This window comes from Fundulus heteroclitus, chromosome 6, assembly GCF_011125445.2.
Source record: "Fundulus heteroclitus isolate FHET01 chromosome 6, MU-UCD_Fhet_4.1, whole genome shotgun sequence".
NCBI lineage: Eukaryota > Metazoa > Chordata > Actinopteri > Cyprinodontiformes > Fundulidae > Fundulus > Fundulus heteroclitus.
In genome coordinates this window covers 8983139-9000960 of record NC_046366.1, presented here as the reverse complement: position 1 = coordinate 9000960, position 17822 = coordinate 8983139, and the positions used below count along the sequence as shown (strand labels likewise).

Sequence of the window (17822 nt, the reverse complement as noted above, 5' to 3'; positions counted from 1 at the left end):
TTCTATATTTCTACATCTCTAATTAGATGTAGAAATTGACGGACACCATCAATTTCCCTATCATAAAAAAGGAAATTAACTGCCTCTGGCTTGACATCAGTTAGGGAAATAAAACATGAAACATTGGGGGCGGTTTTGTGAACTTGTTTAACATTTGTTTTGTAAAAGTCAAATAAAATATTACTTATATTAGGAGGATTAAAGTTATGAATTATACATTAAGGGTGACATATTTGTGTGTCCTCTTGGGTAGGTACATGTATAGATACGAAGCAAATGTGTCCAAATTCACAAGAGTGTGATGAGAGAAATAAACACAGAAAAAAAACAGCAACAACCTTGCTAGATTAATTTGTTCACATTTTGAGAGGGGAATGTGATATTTCAGGCAGCTGAAATATTAAGCTTTCATTGATAGTCCTAAAAACATATTTTTCTCAGGCCCAACCACTTCTCAACAGTGTTTTAAGAAGCACGGTTACAGACCTCTTTAAAACAAACCAATTTATTCAGACACATTTCCAGACATGTAAGGGCAAATTTAAAGAATGTACAGCAAGTAACAAAATGCTTTTAGGAGTGGCAGTGTGCCTGCTGATGTGTTTCAGGCTGAGCACTTTTTAGAATCTGAGGAGTGGCTGGAGGAAAAGGGAATAAAGTAGTCTCGAGCAAACTGGAAGATGTTGTCCGGTTTCATAATCAGCAAGTCCTGCATAAATTCGGACAGGAGGGCTCGGATCTCCGGATGCTCTCTCAGGTACGAAATATGTTCTGCCTTCAGTTTGTCCTGCCACAATAAAACACAGAGACACAATTAATGCTCTGCTGTTGACAGTTTTGGGAATGATTGTGGTATTTAGCTTGACCGGGTATTAATAAATAAGAATTCAAAAATAAGTTACTGATCACCTTTCTTTCCAGGTACTGAGAGTGCAACTCCATGTCTTCTTCCAACACTAGGGGGACCTTCTCAGGACCTAACAGATAGAAACACAACAAACCTCTTTGTTGTTATTTTTCCTGTTTGTGTGAGATAATTTAGGTTGTGGGTAAAGTTATGCCTTAGCTTACATTTTATACCCTTGTGTTATGTTTTTGTCCCTTTCTACTTCAATTTTCTACCTGTAAACAAATAATGTTGTACCCATGCACCTACAATGCTGTGAAAAAGAACCCTGAAATTAAAATTGGTTTGATCTGAGACATTTATGTTTGATCAAAAGAAACAAAAAATAGAAGACATCTGTAAGGTCCAAAATGCTTTCAGCACTGTATTGCTCTTGTTAGGGAAGTATTTTGAGAAATTATCAGATCATGAATATGCTCAAATCTGACATATGCTTTAGCTGCATATTATTTCCAAAGACTTTATAATAAACCTCGTTCCCACTGATTGCGGTTTTGATACCAGCATGGAACAGCTGAATTCAAATAAAAATGAGACAATATGTCAAATGAAGGTTGTCAACAACCAACTGTTACCATTTGGTACAGACAATGGGATCACGGAGCCATTTCAGTCTGGATTCAAACCCTTCACAGTACAGGGGGCACATTTCTAAGGGTTTCAAATGAGAGACTTTTGTCAACAGACTCTGGGAAGTTTGCTGTTTTAGTGCTTTTAGATTTGTCTGCAGCTTACAATGCTCCTGATCACTGTATTTTGATCTCTTGTTGTGAGCACTTTGAGGGCATTAGGGATGTCGTCTTTAATTGGTTTTGGTCCTACGTACACAGCAAAAACGAAACTAAAAATAAGTAATATTTTCTTAAAATGACTGTATTTGTCCTTGATTTGAGCAGGTAAATAAGATGATCTGCCAATGGAATAAGACTGCTGCATTTAAATAGCAACAACTCATCTCCATCATCTTATGTCAGGTGCAGGATGTCTAATCATCTTATTTTAGGGGTAAAAATAGTCATTCCATTGGCAGATAATATTATTTACCTGCTCAAATCTAGGACAAAACCACACATTTTAAGATCAGTTTACTTATTTTTAGATCCATTTTTGCAGTGTAACTAGTAGGAGTTTTTGTGTAAAGATTGACAACTTTATGTCTTCCACAACTCCTCTTCTATACAGGCTCCCTAAGGGGTCAATTCACGGCCCTCTTTTATTTGATCTTTACCTACTCCCCCTCAGCTCTGTTTTTAAGAAATATGGCATTTCATTTGACTGTCATGATGATGATGATTTCCCCTTGGCACAAAACAACACTGTCCAGCAACTCACATGCTGCCTTAAAGACATTAAAGCATGACCTTCTCTTAACTTTCTTAGTCTAAATGAAAACAAGATATATGTTGTTTGGACCGAGTTGGTGTCCCTCCCCAAACGTAGATCTTGGCTCACTGTCACCAATCTGGGGGTAAAGATTGACTTTGATTTTAAACTTGAGAAACAGATCAGCAGTGTTGTTCAGAAAAGTTTTTTTTCAACTTTGCAAAATAGCAAAGGTGAAATCAATCTTAGCAAGACCTGACTTGGAGACTACTGCACTGTATATAGGCATTAGCCAGGCCTCTCTTGCCCGTCTGCAGCTTGTGCAGAACTCCGCTGCTCATTGGTTAACTCAGACCTGTAGGCATGAGCATGTTACTCCCATCCTACAGCGTGCGTTCATTGGCTACATGTGCGCTACAGAATTCATTTTAAGCTTTTATTTGTTGTTAAATGTTTGAGCAATCTTGGTCTACATTATTTATGTGAGCTGATTCATTCTTACCGCCCACCTCGATCCCTTAGATCAGCTGTTGCTGACAGTCCTTAAAACTAGGCTGAAGCTCAGAGGTGACGGAGCATTTGCTGTTGCTGCTCCCAAGTTATGGAATCATTTACCAATGAGTATCAGACAGGCCTCATCTTTTCTTGTTTTTAAATCTCTTTTAAAAACACATTTTTATTCCCTGGCTTTTAATACACTGACTTGCTGTGTATGTCATTTTAAAATACTCTTGCTGTGAACCTGGTTTTGGCTTTTGATGATGTGCGTATGTTTTGAACTTTTACAGTTTTTTTGGGGTTGTTTCTAACCTTTTCTTGTTTTAATGTGCAGCACTTTGGTCACCCATGCAGTTTTTAAAATGTGCTATAGACATAAACCTGATTGATTGATTGATTAATATCGATAATTACCAAAATATTCTAAATATATATCTTAAGTGCCGCGTTGGCCATTTTATGCAGTTGCTTAACGACCTGTTTTTAGATACAGAACACACAAACACCGAATTCAAACTCAACCTTTTATTCAAACAACTTTTTAGCAAACAGCATGTTTTTAAAAAAGGAATTCAGATCACGTGCTCTCTGAACTCTTTGAAGCATGGTGACCCAGGTTCCTGGGTCTGCGTTTGTGATTGGTTGAGAGGATGTAATGACTGGAGTATTAACCTACATGATAGACTAGAATGCAAAAGGAAGGAAAACTGTTCTATTGAACTTTTTAGTTACCCTTTTTTTCTATTGCACCACAAGTCTATCGACCGATATATATTGTTATTGGAATGGTTGTTTGTCCTGTCTGTCTCTGTGTTGCCCTCCAACAGACTGGTGACCTGTCCAGGGTGTACCCTGCCTCTCGCCCATTGAATGCTGGAGATAGGCACTGGCAACCCTCACGACCCCACAAGGGACAAGTGTGACGGAAAATGGACGGACGGACGGATGGATGGATGAATCATTGTCCAGCCCTGTTTTGTATTAACTCACAAAACAGGAATGAAGAAACCCAGTGGAAGACAATTCATTCATGTAATGGAAAATGTTGTTTACTAAATCAGCACAACTAGAAGAGTACAAATTAACCAGCAGGGATAATTTACCTTTGTCTATTTTTGAAGGCTGCTGCAGGAGCTTCATTGTGACTGGTGAGCCCTCCTGTTTTCTGCTGGCCAAGTGACTAATAAAAGAAAACACATCTCAAATAAACTGCAATGTCAACTATACAGTTTTAACCCATACATTCCAAGTCAAGCTTTATTTGCTCAACCCCAGCATTACTTATCTGTCTGGAACCAGCCCAGCATTTGTTTATCAAGATGAATGTATGTGATTCACGCATACAGGAAGCAGATCTCACATCAAACAGTTGACGTCAAAATTATTTTGTAGGACTTCCTTTCACGAGCAAATTCATCTACTATGTAAACGTTTTCTTATTCGAATAAAACCAGGGGCCTGTTCTTCATACATCACTAACTCAGTTAGCTGGATTTGATTGTTGACGATTTGGCATGATCTTGGATCATTTGGTTCTTCGAAACTCATCCTGCACTTGTTATCATAGCAACATGTGCGCCAGCTTAAACCTGCTCGCCAGCAGTCTTATTTCATATATACAGGATTAGATCACAGCTTTATAAGCGGAGGAGATGGGAAGTCTGTCCAGCCAGTGGACTTGGACCACCTAGTGGCAGAGGACGGAACAGAATTGTGGAACACCATTTTTTAACGTTTAATAAAAGACCAAACAAATAATGCTTAGTTCTTGTCGTTTTATTTAAACAATTCTTTATAAAGAAAAGCCAGCAAGTCATCTTTTGTCTGCAATAAGAGATAGTTATGTAAAGTTAGCAAATGGTGTTTTAGCCCTTACTCTGAAGGCCCTTTCGAAGCAACTCGATCTCTGGTGCAACTTTTCTCTTTTTCTAGTTGTCGAGTTCAATTTCTCCTCTTAATTTGTGTTTTTTCAGGTCAAAATACTATATTTTTTGTTGAAGATGCCATTTATATAGGGAACGGATGGCACTCTGTGTCATTTTGTAAAAAAAAAAAAAAAAAAAAAAAAAGAAGGGTGAAACATGCCTCAAAAGTAAAAATAACCTGTTTTTTCCCCCAGCCTTTTTCTTGGTGGCCGTTATAAACAAACACATCATTTAACAGTGGCTTTTAAAAAAAGAGGAAGAAGTTGCTTTTTAAAATACAGTATAATAATTAAAGGCTACAATTTTGTAGAATATTCTTGTATTTCACTTTTACTTGTACCCATGTTCTAGTGGGTCCCGTGGAGGCTCTGACATAAAAGAACAAAGTAAATATGAAATTATTAAAATGCAAAAATTCATACTGTAGAAAGTGATAGAAACATCTACCATGGACAGTATTTACGCATTAATTTGTCTGCTACTTTTTGCCGGCCCTCTCTCCTGGCTTTAGAAGACTAAGTGATCAGCAGCGTTGCTAATCATTGTTTCTACTATCGATACATTTCCCCTTTTAAACAAACGCATGAACGCGCAGTTGTCTCAGATAACTCAATCCAGCCATACTAATCATAAACAACAGGTGTGTCGGAAGAACCCAATTAGCCGGATCATGATTAGCCAGATGAAATCATCTTGGATGTGTCATTTGATCTTGGATGTTTTAAGCAACGTACGAAGAACGGACCCCAGATCTTCTGTTTGAATTGTGCTTTATTTAAATCCAGGTCACCAATCCTAGCACTACCAGTTTTCCAAACAAATATCTTAGCTCACATACATCAGGCTTGAGACTGACAAAAGGAAAGTGCATCAGAGAAAGGAGTGGCTGCTCACTCTTTCTAAACCATTGATGATGGTTGGGCAGTGAGTAAATTAGAAACTAAAACACCACATCATGTAAAAGATGCATGTCTAACATCTGGAGAATTTGCGCTACTAAGCCCATTTGGATTTTGATCAGGGTAAGAAATATCTCTTATCAAAGGGCAACAGATTCCCGAACGTATTTATAATATCAAGAAAAAAATAAACGTATCAGATCAGAGCTGGTAGTTAAATGTGGTTAAATTTTTTTTAGCAAAAGACCTAAATAAATACATTAACTCACTGACCAGAAATAGCCATTTGAATATTTTATCTTTTAGTGTCACTTAGGGTTTAGAGGGCAACAAGGTTATGTGAAATGAGGAAACAAGTGTTCAAAACTCACCCATCATCCAGGAAGTAGCACTGCCAGGTGGAGGGGCTGGCCACCACAGAGCCAACCGTCCTCTGCACCCCAAATAGCTCTAAGACCTCACCACCAACCTCCATTTGCTTCATACCCACCTCACTCTGGTTGTGCACCAAAAAAAAAAAAAAAATCACAGTTTACCCGAATATGCCAATGTTGTCCTAGAACATTCTCACAGCTGCTCTTACTTACAAAAGTGGTGTGGTTTATATGTAGAGATTGGTCCAAGATGATAAACACCATGTTCTCTGGAACCTTCCTCCTCAGAGCGATCAGACGCATCAGCAGCATGCTGGATCCCTCGGTGACCAGGCCTCTCAGGACAGACATGGGATAAGACACACACTCCTTGGTCACTTCCTTCACACACGTTCAGTCACACGCACACGCAAGAAACACACAAGCCAAAGGTAACCCCACAACAGAAGGTCTGTTATCGTCTGGTGCAAAAATGACCTGCATGATCTTTTGATGCTAAAAAGGCTTTCAAAACTAGTCATGACAGTTCGTCCTTTTCACACTGGCTATGCTACATCCACAAACATCAACATATTTAACAGGGATCTTATTTGCAACAGAGTAGTGTAGAACTGTAAAGTAGAAGGAAAATGATTTATAAATTTTCTTTGGATTGGATTTAGGTCTTAACTTGAATTGAGCTAACCTTGACTGCAAGATAAACTCTTGCGGTATTTGTGCGTTCACACACGGCTTCAATCCCTTGTGTCCAAACCAAAAACGTTTTGGGCCAATCACGTTGCAGTATTGAAATTTAAGGCGGGTCTTTCTGGTGCGACAAAAGCAAGAGCTGACGAGCCCACAGCCAAACCAACACAAACATGGCGGCGCAGGAGGATGCATGTGTAGCTGCTGCTATCACATCTGTTTTGATGAGAATCCACAATTTCTTCTTTGAAAGAATAACAGCAAGAAGTGCCTTGACTAGCTTACCTTCTTGTGGTTTTTCATGAAGCCTGCTGCTTACGTTTTAATTTGATACCCTGATTGGCTAAAACCAACCTTTAGTAGGCGGGCACTTGCTGTCGCTTCGCCCAATCATTTCGGAGAGTTCTGCTGAATGTCCTGCCTTTCCCCAAACGGATTCGTTTCGGAGCGGTCCCAGACTGATAATGTGCAGAAAGGAGAGTGCTGCACACATTTCTCTTTCTAACACAGAAACATGCTTCTTATCAAAACCCAAGTTCTCAAATCCCCAATTGTCTTCCTATTGGTTCAAACAAAAAACAAAAAAAAACAAGCCCACAGCATGACGCTGCCATCGCCTTGGGTTAGTATGGGAATGGCTAGTATAGGTATGGTGTGGTCAGGGAAATGTGTTCAGTTAGTTTTCCTCTACAAACAGCAGTTTGGATATTGGCCAAAAAGTTACATTCTGGTCTCATCGGACCAGACCTCCTTCTTTCTCTGTCCTCCATGGGTTGCAGGAAACAGCTAACTGAACTTCACAGCAGCTCATGGCCAGGTCTGATCATGCAAATATAAGGAGCAGGCAGAAATGTGAAGGGGCACAATCATGTGTAGACATTATGCTTTAGGATATTTATAATTGCTGTTAATTAAGCTATGAAGTGCTGTGCAATGTTTCCACCCAACTGGGCTTCTTCTGAACCAAAATAGCTTTCAGTTGGTTGTTAAATTTTGCGCTGCTTTTCACTACATGTGGCGTTTTTGTTTTTGTTTTTAGAAAGGATTCATAGCAGAGTGCAATCAAAATAGTTGTCATTGACAGAAAAAAAACGTACACATCTCAGCAAAATGTGTCTTTTTACTCTTATCAATAGTTCATTTATTTTGAAATAGAGAATCTATAACACTTGCCATCAGTCAGTGATGGTCATTGGTCAAACAAGTGTCACTGTGAAATGATGCTGGCCAATTGTAAACGTTTGGAATAGCTGGAGAAGGCTTTGAAATACTTGATTTTATGGGTACAGCTATGAATGGATTACCTGACTCCGCCAGATAGATTTGCTTCGCATATCCATCTGGAAACCTTCCGTTGAAGTAATTTTGGGAAGGGGCGAAAATACTGGTTAGCTGATTGGCCTATGTTGGTGATAGACGGGCCAAATAAACCAATCAGATTCGTCGTCGCTCTGTTACGAGCGACGACGAAAACACAACCACAAGCCAAGCTACTCTTGCTGCTGCAGGTAAAGGCTCGTTAGCTCAGCAAAGAAATACTCTGTAATTCCGATAAAACTTGCTCGATAGCCACGCTAACGCTAGTTTCGTCAGCCGAAGCCGCCATGTTCTTTAGACTGAACTGTCGCTCCTCGTTGCGTCACACCTCAACCTGCCTCAAAGCCAACGCTGATTGGACGTTCGTTTGGTGAACGGCTCCAAATTTTCTTCAACGGAGAGTAGCCAGACTGATCTGTGAGTGAAACCTTGAAAGCTCGCGAGATCAGGATGGTCTCACGAGGCTAATGAATGGATGCTCTTTGGAAGAAAATGCTGACTGCAGAGCGCAGACCGAAGATCACTTATTTTATGATTTGAGGGGGCAAGACATTTGTTTGAGGGGGCGTCTCCCTCTCGCCCCTGCGTAATGGTTGGCCTCGCCTCAGCTATGGATCTCTGCAGCTTATCCAAGGTTACCTTTACCAGGTTGTAAGGAAAATCTGTAAGGGGGGCAAACGCTTCATCACGACACTGTCCATTGCACGCATTTGTGGTTGTAACATGACAAAATGTGAAAAGGTTTAGAAGTAGTAATACTTCTGCAAGGCAGTAAACATGCTGGAAGTGGTATTGTTCGTGTTCACCTCTCCCGCTCTGGTGCATTTGTCGATCACCATCTGACTGTCACGCTGCACCATGCGACACGTCTTTTCAACATTGTGATTGTGGAGCTGGAGAAGGGTTTTGAGAAGATGAACAAACCATTAAAAAACAGGTAACTATCCTTTAAACATTTGGGTTTATCTGTCACAGCAAACCGTTGATCAGCGTTCAGCTAAAGCGAGGTGATGTTTAAAAGGGCTCACCCTGACGTACTCCTGGTAGTCTTCCTCCAGGACCTCCAAGTCAGCCGTCAGGTAGGCTTATAGTCAGCAGTAGCAGAAGACAAGACATGATGTGATGAGCGGCGAAGCGCACCTGGAAACACCAGGGGGGCATGGTGACTGAGCTGACCTGTCACAGTGGTTCCACAGGGGGCGCCATCGATAGCTCCGCGGCTCTGAGCGTGCAGCAGCAGGCAGGGCTGCAGGGCTCTGCGGGTGAACTCCACGGACACGCGCAGCTCTCCCAGGACTTGGCCCCCGTCAGACAGCGCCGCCAGCGACTCCGTGAACACACACCGCTGCAGCTCCTCCGGCTCTGGCACAACACACAAGCCTCAGCTGGTGACACCACTAAAGTTCTGTGTTTTTTTTTTTTTCTTTTTCCTGTTTGCTCTTTTTAATTGAATAATAAAAATGGGGTTTGGCAAACTGGACACTCGCAGTTTTCATCCTTCGCTGTGTGTCATGGTGTCAACTCACCAATGGAGGCCATGAAGGCAACAGCCTGGTCTGAGGCTCTAAACTCTTCGTGTTTGGACTCTTCGCTGACTCTCGTCGCACCGACACCTTTACCGTCGTCCATCGTTCACGCTGCCGTAACTTTCTCGCGGTTTCTCCAGCCGTGCTTCAAAACGCTTTGCGAACAGCGGCTGCGTTGCGTCGCCCCGTCAGCTGCTGCTGTGAGAGGAACCAATCTGGGTCGTCATGGTAACGATAACTGACCCCATACGGAAGTCAACGCGCAGCCGCGGTGGGGTCCTAAAAACTCCGCTGGTGTTGCTTTAAAGCGTAAAGGCTATAAAAATCGACTTAACTGTAAGACAACGTTTTTTTCTCTTACTGTCTGAAAGTAAATCAGTTTTTTCCCCGTACGTCAGTTAGTTTTACCAAAAAAATAAGTTTTTCCTATATCCGGAAAAATAAGTAATATCAAAAAAAAAAAAAAAAACTTTATTCAAATTCCACTTCCTGTCTTTAAACGTCTTGGCTTTCCCTTCGGCCCCATTTCTCCCGTCAGAAGTGGTGTGCAGGTTTGTGGGCCACCTTGCTCACACCCACCTTTCCAGCAAACCTTCAATGGGACTGAGATCAGGCCTTTGTGGCCACTTCAATAAGTTCACATTGTTGTCTTTTAGCCAATTTGTAACTAAATACGTGGTATGCCAGAATCAGTGTCTATCCAAAAGGCCCATGCTTCAATATTTCCACATAATGCTATTTTCTCGTGTCATCATCTCTCCTGTTAGGAGCACTACTCTTTCTTTGAGGTGGAGAAAAACCACCAATGTGTGATACTTTTAACCTTCAAGCATCAGGAAATTATTGGACTTGTGGAAGTATACAGATCTCATATCTTGTCTGATTTGTTGCTCTAAAAATACCCCCACGTTAGCCTCCATTTAGCCCAAATGATGTAAATTAACTCATTAGAAGCTTACAATGCCATGACCTCATCATGTAAACTTTTCTAAATCGGTTAATGGGATTCTGAATTTGGAGAAAGTAACATAAACATTTTTGAAAATATATGGCCCTTCACACTTTTCTGCCTTTTGAGCAAATAAAACAGTTTTGCTAAACAGAACTGACCTAATATCTGTCATGCAATGTCCTTGGAGGGGGGTGGGGGTTGACTCTTCTCAACAGATTGTGTAATAACAATGAAATTTCAATTTTTATGTGGCAGGCAGATAATGCATGGGCCATGTGTAATATATGAATATGTTAGGATTAAACATTAAGCTTTGAGTAACTGCAGCATACCAGGGTTTGATATGAGGAGCAGATATGTATTTGACATGCAAAGACAGCAGATGAAAATTAAACCCGACACATACCAGCACTGACCGCACTTCTCACTTTATTTGCTAAATTGGTAGAAAATTTTAAAAAATGTGACTCAAAGTAAAAATAGATTAGAAAATATAGTATCAAAAAGTAGAGACGCGCTATTTGCAGGAGCTTTGTTGCTTCACATGGAAGGTGGCGACAGCACAAGTTTCTTCCTCAGCGTGAACCTCACTTCAGGCGCCTGCTTTGCTCCTCCAACATAGATGGAAGCCTCTTTTTGGCCTACTTGATCATTTACACGGTGGAGGATGGAAGTGATGTCCTCACCCCTGAAATTAAACGTATGTAAGAAAAAAAACATCACTGTAAGTGCATAGATTAGAACTGAAAAAACACTAATATTATACAACGGAGGGCACTGGTTATCAAAGGTTAGAATTACAAGACAGGAAACCCCTGAAATGAGGGTTTTATTTACCTAGGACAGTGCTCCTCTAGCTGCTCACACACAGACTGGACAAACCAGCTTCCTTCTGTTGTGTGTCTAAAAGCTCTATGATCTTCAACGGTGGCAACAGCAACGAGAACATCGGTTTCCACCGGAATGGACAAGCTATCCTCCTCCACATCTTGCAGCAGAACCCCTCGCTGGATTTCGCCTCCTTGGCAGGCCTGGATCAGGAACACCTTGGGTTTGCCAGTGAGGGCTGACTGTCCAGTGGCATTAAAATATCTTGTTATCTCTTTAATGGCAAGAGGCTTTGAGTCAATCCCCAAAACCACACCCCGCGCTCCGTGGCTCAGAATGCAGCAGACGAATGCATCGCCATGCTTAAGAAGCTGCTGGGGAGCAATGAAAGAGCAACCAAACCATTCCTGCAAGCTCGACTCCTGCAGCTGGTCGGCGTCACGAAGCGACGCAAATCTCTCCAGTGTTTGTTTCATCTGGTCCCTGGTTTGGTCTTTGCACATCAGCACTCTGAAGCCCAGCCAGCTGAACACCTTTGCCAGGCTTTCTGCAGAATTTTATTTGATTTGTTGAAGTAGAGAGGAATTAGACTTGAGGAAACACCAGACAAGACATACTGTAAAAAATAAAACAAAGAATAATGTACCGGCATCTTTGTCCGTCCCGCTTCTCGGTTTGCCGCCAATGACTTCCTCGTTGTTTATAATCAGGCAGAGACCAACAGGCTGGCTTTTTAGTTCATAACACTCGTCTTCTGTCTTGAACAGAAGACAATGCGATTCAATACAAAGCAAAAAAAGAAAAAGGATGGCTTCTGATAAGTCTCTACACATTTGTGTTTCAAAAATTCCCAACTCAAAATCTTAAATACCATACTGCATATATAAACCACATTGACATTTACAGGTACGTCTAAATATATTGTATCAGAAAAAGGTTCCGTATTTTTTGGTAAATTTTTCATTTGTCATAAAATTTTTATATTTTGAAAAAAGTTAGACACTGGAAACTCACAGTGTCCTACCCTAGTCAGCTAATTAGCTTAAAGCAAAGGTTTCCTGAGCCTTTAGGTGGTCTAAGTCTGGCTCAGTAGGCGACACAACCATGAGGAAAGATGGGGCTAACTTGATGACTGTCCTGAAAACAGTCATCAACAAGCTTCACAAGGATGGTGAGCCACAAGAGGTCATTGTTAAAGTAGCTGGTTGCTCACAGAATGCTGTATCCAAGCAATTTCCTAGAAAGTTGAGTGGAAGGAAAAAGTGTGGTAGGTTTAAGCTATTCAGCAAAATACATAGCAGCTGAGCATGACAAAACTAGTTTAAAGCTGAGGATCATAGCAAGAGTTTCCCTTTATTAAACTGAATTACTGAAATAAATTAACTTTTCATTGATGTTCTAGTTTACTGATAAGCACCTGTAGGTTGAGGAACCAATAGCTCAAGCTGGGGAGCCTAGCAACGAGTTACATTCATTGTTTATCTTGAGATATTTATAAATCAAGCATGATTTGTTGTAATAAATGTTTAATAATCCCTTATGCAAGGATCTCAACACTTTATTTCTGTAGATAATAAGCCAATAGTTCCAGTTTGTCCAAGCTGCAAAACATCCTTGCAGGACCAATTTAGTGCTGCTACAGATTATCCCAGAATACATGACAGGAGCAGCTAAACATCACTAAAACGCAACAACTACAAACATTTTGCCATCCTTTTTCTGTCATCTAAAAAGAAAAAAAAATGAGCTTTGTTTCCTGGAATTAGGCTTATAATGCTCATAAAAATGAATGTCAGCCTTTACAGCTGTTTCCATCCCCTATATAATCTCTCTTGATATTATAACCATATTAAGCGGGAGCAAACTCCAAGTTTTCCATGCTTTTAACTACTGAGCAGGATTGCAGTACAGTGTAATAAAGGGGAACGTCCGATCTTATCAGGACGTGTAACAGCATGTTGAAATAAATTACCATTGAGTTACCTGAACCGATATAGTCAAGCCTATATTTTGTTTCTATAATAAATACTGATGAAAAATACAACCTGTTTCCATACCAGGACCTCACCTTCAGCCTTTTATTCTCTGGCCCCGAGTCACCTGTGTGAAAAGGCCAACACAAGCATAAATGAGATGTTTCATAACCAGGAGAAAAATGATAGCACGCGGTGTGACCTGAATTACCTGAACAAGGTGAGCTAGCCTGGACCGGCTCGGTTATTCTGACGTCACTGAACTGCATGTTCCTCAGATCGGGATAAGTCGTTTTAATGTCCGCATCTGTCTGCAGGAGGTTTAAGAAGAGTTGGCAGGTTTCTTCTCCTTTATTCATGATCTTGTCCACAAGCTCCACAACGTGGCCCTCATCGTTCTCCTTGTTGATTCCCTTCAGGTTGTTGTAATCCCTCAGAGTGATCAGATTCTCCTCAAAGACTTTCTGCAGGATAAGAATGCGGTCTCCACATAAGACGTCCAGGAGTTTGGTTTTGTTGCGCCTAAGCGCGTCTCTGGCCGACATTTCTGCGCTAGAATGAGAACCTCAAAGCTCGTCCTTCGTCTTGCGTGCTTCTTCGAAAGCAGTAAATGCTTTCGTTTTTCCTAACCCCCTGTGGTGACGGTAAATACGAAAGCAGGAAGTTGCAGGTTAGCGGTTTAAGGACGAATAAATGGACTGGAACCTGTTTCTTAAAGATTTCATACCACTTCTCAGCCTGCCCGAAAACCAAAGTGTAAAGCTAGTAAGTTAGGCAGCTTATTTTAAACCAATAAAGCTACAATTATAGACACGTTGCGAGGAGGCGATAAAGTCCCGCCACCCAGACAGGCACAAAGCAGCATGATCTAAGTTTTAATTGTTGATAAAGAATAAAGGGTGGTCTGTGCTGCCCCCTGGTGGTAAGAAAATAACCTACTGCAATCTGAGCAGCGATAGTGGAACGATAATGTCAGAATTATTGCCATTTTGCCAATAAATAACACAATTAACCACATGGTTGCTTTATAACTAACCCCATACGGAAGTCAGCGCGCAGCCGCGGCGGGGTCCAAAATGACTCTGTGAGACTCTGCTGCTGTTGCTTTAAAGCGTAAAGCAGGGGTCACCAACATGGTGCCCATGGGCACCAGGTAGCCCTCCGGGACCATATGTGGTGCCCTCAAGCTGTGCAAATAAATAACACAACCCTCCAGTGAGTAGCATTTAAAATGCTATTTTATTCAGTTACTCTTCCTTTTCAATAATACTTGTATTTACATAGATTTAAAATGGATAAAACCATTAAAACATGTTTATTGCACATAAAGTTAAGGTGAGCTTAGACTCTTGTAGTTCACAGGTTAGTACAGGTAGCCCTTCGCAGGACACAGTACCGAAGTAGCTCTCAGTTTTAAAAAGGTTGGTGAACCCTGGCGTAAAGGCTACAAAAATCGACTTAACTGAATAGAAAGACAAACATTTATCTTACTGTCTGAAAGTAAATCAGAATTTTTAGATTTACCAAAAATATCCATGTTTCCTATATCCAGATAAATAAGTGAGTGAGGGGATAAAAAAAAACTTTATTCAAATTCCACTTCCTGTTTTTAAACATCTTGGCTACCTCCGGCCCCATTTCTCCCGTCAGAAGTGGTGTGCAGGTTTGTGGGCCACCTTGCTCACACCCACCTTTTCAGCAAATCTTCAATGGGACTGAGATCAGGCTTTTGTGGCCACTTCAATAAGTTCACATTGTTGTCTCTTAGCCAATTTGTAGTCAGTGTCAGTGTTTATCTAAAAGACCCATGCTTCAATATTGTTCTTTTCTCAGGATGTCATCATCTCTCCTGTTAGGAGCACTAATCTTTCTTTGAGGTGGAGAAAAACCACCGATGCGTGGTACTGCCACCACTGTGCTTCACAATTGGGACGGTTTTCTCAGGATTGCAAGCTTCTTTTCCTCCCTTTAAATGTAGCAACAATCATCATGGTCAAACATTATTCTGTTACATCCGACCACAGGAAAATTCCCAACTCAAAATCTTAAATACCATACTGCATATATAAACCACATTGACATATACAGGTACGTCTAAATAAATTGTATCAGAAAAAGGTTCCATATTTTTTGGTCAATATTTGGTTTCTCATAAAATTTGAATATTTTGAAAAAAGTTAGACACTGGAAACTCACAGTGTCCTACCCTAGTCAGCTAATTAGCTTAAAGCAAAGGTTTCCTGAGCCTTTCAAAGGTCTAAGTCTGGCTCAGTAGGCGACACAACCATGAGGAAAGATGGGGCTAACTTGATGACTGTCCTGAAAACAGTCATCAACAAGCTTCACAAGGATGGTGAGCCACAAGAGGTCATTGTTAAAGTAGCTGGTTGCTCACAGAATGCTGTATCCAAGCAATTTCCTAGAAAGTTGAGTGGAAGGAAAAAGTGTGGTAGGTTTAAGCTATTCAGCAAAATACATAGCAGCTGAGCATGACAAAACTAGTTTAAAGCTGAGGATCATAGCAAGAGTTTCCCTTTATTAAACTCATAAAATTTGAATATTTTGAAAAAAGTTAGACACTGGAAACTCACAGTGTCCTACCCTAGTCAGCTAATTAGCTTAAAGCAAAGGTTTCCTGAGCCTTTCAAAGGTCTAAGTCTGGCTCAGTAGACGACACAACCATGAGGAAAGGTGGCTAACTTGATGACTGCCCTGAAGACAGTCATCAACAAGCTTCACAAGGATGGTGAGCCACTAGAGGTCAGTGTTAAAGTAGCTGGTTGCTCACAGAACGCTGTATCCAAGCAATTTCCTAGAAAGTTGAGTGGAAGGAAAAAGTGTGGTAGGTTTAAGCTATTCAGCAAAATACATAGCAGCGGAGCATGACAAAACTAACTTAAAGCTGAGGCTCATAGCAAGAGTTTCCCTTTATTAAACTGAATTACTGAAATAAATGAACTTTTCGGTGATGTTCCAGTTTACTGATAAGCACCTGTAGGTTGAGGAACCAATAGCTCAAGATGGGAATCCTAGCAACGAGTTACATTAGTTGTTTATCTTGAGATATTTATAAATCAAGCATGATTTGTTGTAATAAATGTTTAATAATCCCTTATCCAAGGATCTCTACACTTTATTTCTGTAGATAATAAGCCAATAGTTCCAGTTTGTCCAAGCTGCAAGACATCCTTGCAGGACCGATTTAGTGCTGCAACATATTATCCCAGAATACATGACAGGAGCAGCTGAACGTCACTAAAACGCAACAACTACAAACATTTTGCCATTCTTTTCCTGTCATCTAAAAAGACAAAAACAAGATTTGTTTCCTGGAATTAGGCATATAATGGTCATAAAAATGAATGTCAGCCACTACAGCTGTTTCCATCCCCTATTTAGTCTCTCTTGATATTATAACCATTCTATTAAGCGGGAGCAAACTCCAAGTTTTCCATGCTTTTAACTACTGAGCAGGATTGCAGTACAGTGTAATAAAGGGGACGTCCAATCTCATCAGGACATGTAACAGCATGTTGAAATAAATTACCATTGAGTTACCTGAACCAATATAGTCAAGCCTATATTTTGTTTCTGTAATAATTGCTGATGAAAAATACAACCTGTTTCCAAACCAGGACCTCACCTTCAGCTTTTTATTCTCTGGTCCCGCCTCACCTGTGTGAAAAGGCCAACACAAGCATAAATGAGATGTTTCATAACCAGGAGAAAAATGATAGCACGCGGTGTGACCTGAATTACCTGAACAAGGTGAGCTAGCCTGGACCGGCTCGGTTATTCTGACGTCACTGAACTGCATGTTCCTCAGATCGGGATAAGTCGTTTTAATGTCCGCATCTGTCTGCAGGAGGTTTAAGAAGAGTTGGCAGGTTTCTTCTCCTTTATTCATGATCTTGTCCACAAGCTCCACAACGTGGCCCTCATCGTTCTCCTTGTTGATACCTTTCAGGTTGTTGTAATCCCTCCGAGTGATCAGATTCTTCTCAAAGACTTTCTGCAGGATAAGAATGCGGTCTCCACATAAGACGTCCAGGAGTTTGGTTTTGTTGCGACTCAGGGCGTCTCTGGCCGACATTACTGCGCTAGAATCAGAACCTCAAAGCTCGTCCGTCGTCTTGGGTGCTTCTGTGAAAGTAGAAAGCTTTCGGTTATATTTAAACCCCTGTGGTGACGGTAAATATGAAAGCAGGACGTTTCAGGTTAGCGGTTTAAGCATAGACATATAGACGCCTCCTTGTGCGGGTTCTGCCTATGCTGTGGATGCGTCAGAGACTCCGTCATGTTGAATGTGGCAAGTCTGCAGTTAGACTGAATCACTTAAACAGTATCAGAGGGACTTTAACCTCAGAATATACTTTATATTTGTAAGATCTTTATTTTTGTAATATTACAAGTTTATTTTCCTATCCCTGTTGGCTTCATTCTCCTGACTTTATTCTTGTAAAGAAAAAAATAATTATAACAATCTATCCTGGCCCTATTACTCCAGGACTAAGATAGTTCTACAAACTGTGACTATTCTGGAAATGTTCCCCCTTAATTGTCATAATATGATGTTTTTCTCATAATATTACTATTTTTGTCTTTTTTTAAAA

General features: G+C 40.8%; 2 protein-coding genes across 4 annotated transcripts; both read right to left on the bottom strand.

Annotated features, from left to right (window-relative positions):
* Nucleotides 1-489: 489 nt before the first annotated feature.
* Nucleotides 490-9675, bottom strand: LOC105930251 (ciliogenesis associated TTC17 interacting protein). The gene is made up of 9 exons (XM_012868366.3): nt 9457-9675; nt 9107-9292; nt 8959-9014; nt 8737-8823; nt 6140-6307; nt 5924-6048; nt 3832-3908; nt 910-977; nt 490-787 (listed from the first exon to the last, which is right to left on the bottom strand). Exons 1-9 carry the CDS (start codon nt 9557-9559, stop codon nt 605-607), a joined length of 1053 nt encoding a protein of 350 aa, XP_012723820.2. The 5' UTR covers nt 9560-9675; the 3' UTR covers nt 490-604.
* A 1044-nt stretch (nt 9676-10719) lies between these two features.
* LOC118563407 (caspase-8-like) lies at nt 10720-17354 on the bottom strand. Of its 3 annotated transcripts, none has more exons than XM_036137983.1 (5): nt 16969-17354; nt 16853-16884; nt 11883-11994; nt 11246-11783; nt 10720-11096 (listed from the first exon to the last, which is right to left on the bottom strand). In XM_036137983.1, exons 1-5 carry the CDS (start codon nt 17300-17302, stop codon nt 10949-10951), a joined length of 1164 nt encoding a protein of 387 aa, XP_035993876.1. In that variant the 5' UTR covers nt 17303-17354; the 3' UTR covers nt 10720-10948. The 3 variants fall into 3 exon arrangements, 2 of the variants coding, with proteins under 2 accessions (XP_035993876.1, XP_035993875.1); XM_036137982.1 differs by lacking the exons at nt 16853-16884; nt 16969-17354 and adding exons at nt 13305-13336; nt 13421-14234 and having other exon boundaries at nt 10744-11096; XR_004931206.1 differs by lacking the exons at nt 10720-11096; nt 16853-16884; nt 16969-17354 and adding exons at nt 11129-11154; nt 13305-13336; nt 13421-14238 and having other exon boundaries at nt 11189-11783.
* Nucleotides 17355-17822: the final 468 nt, after the last annotated feature.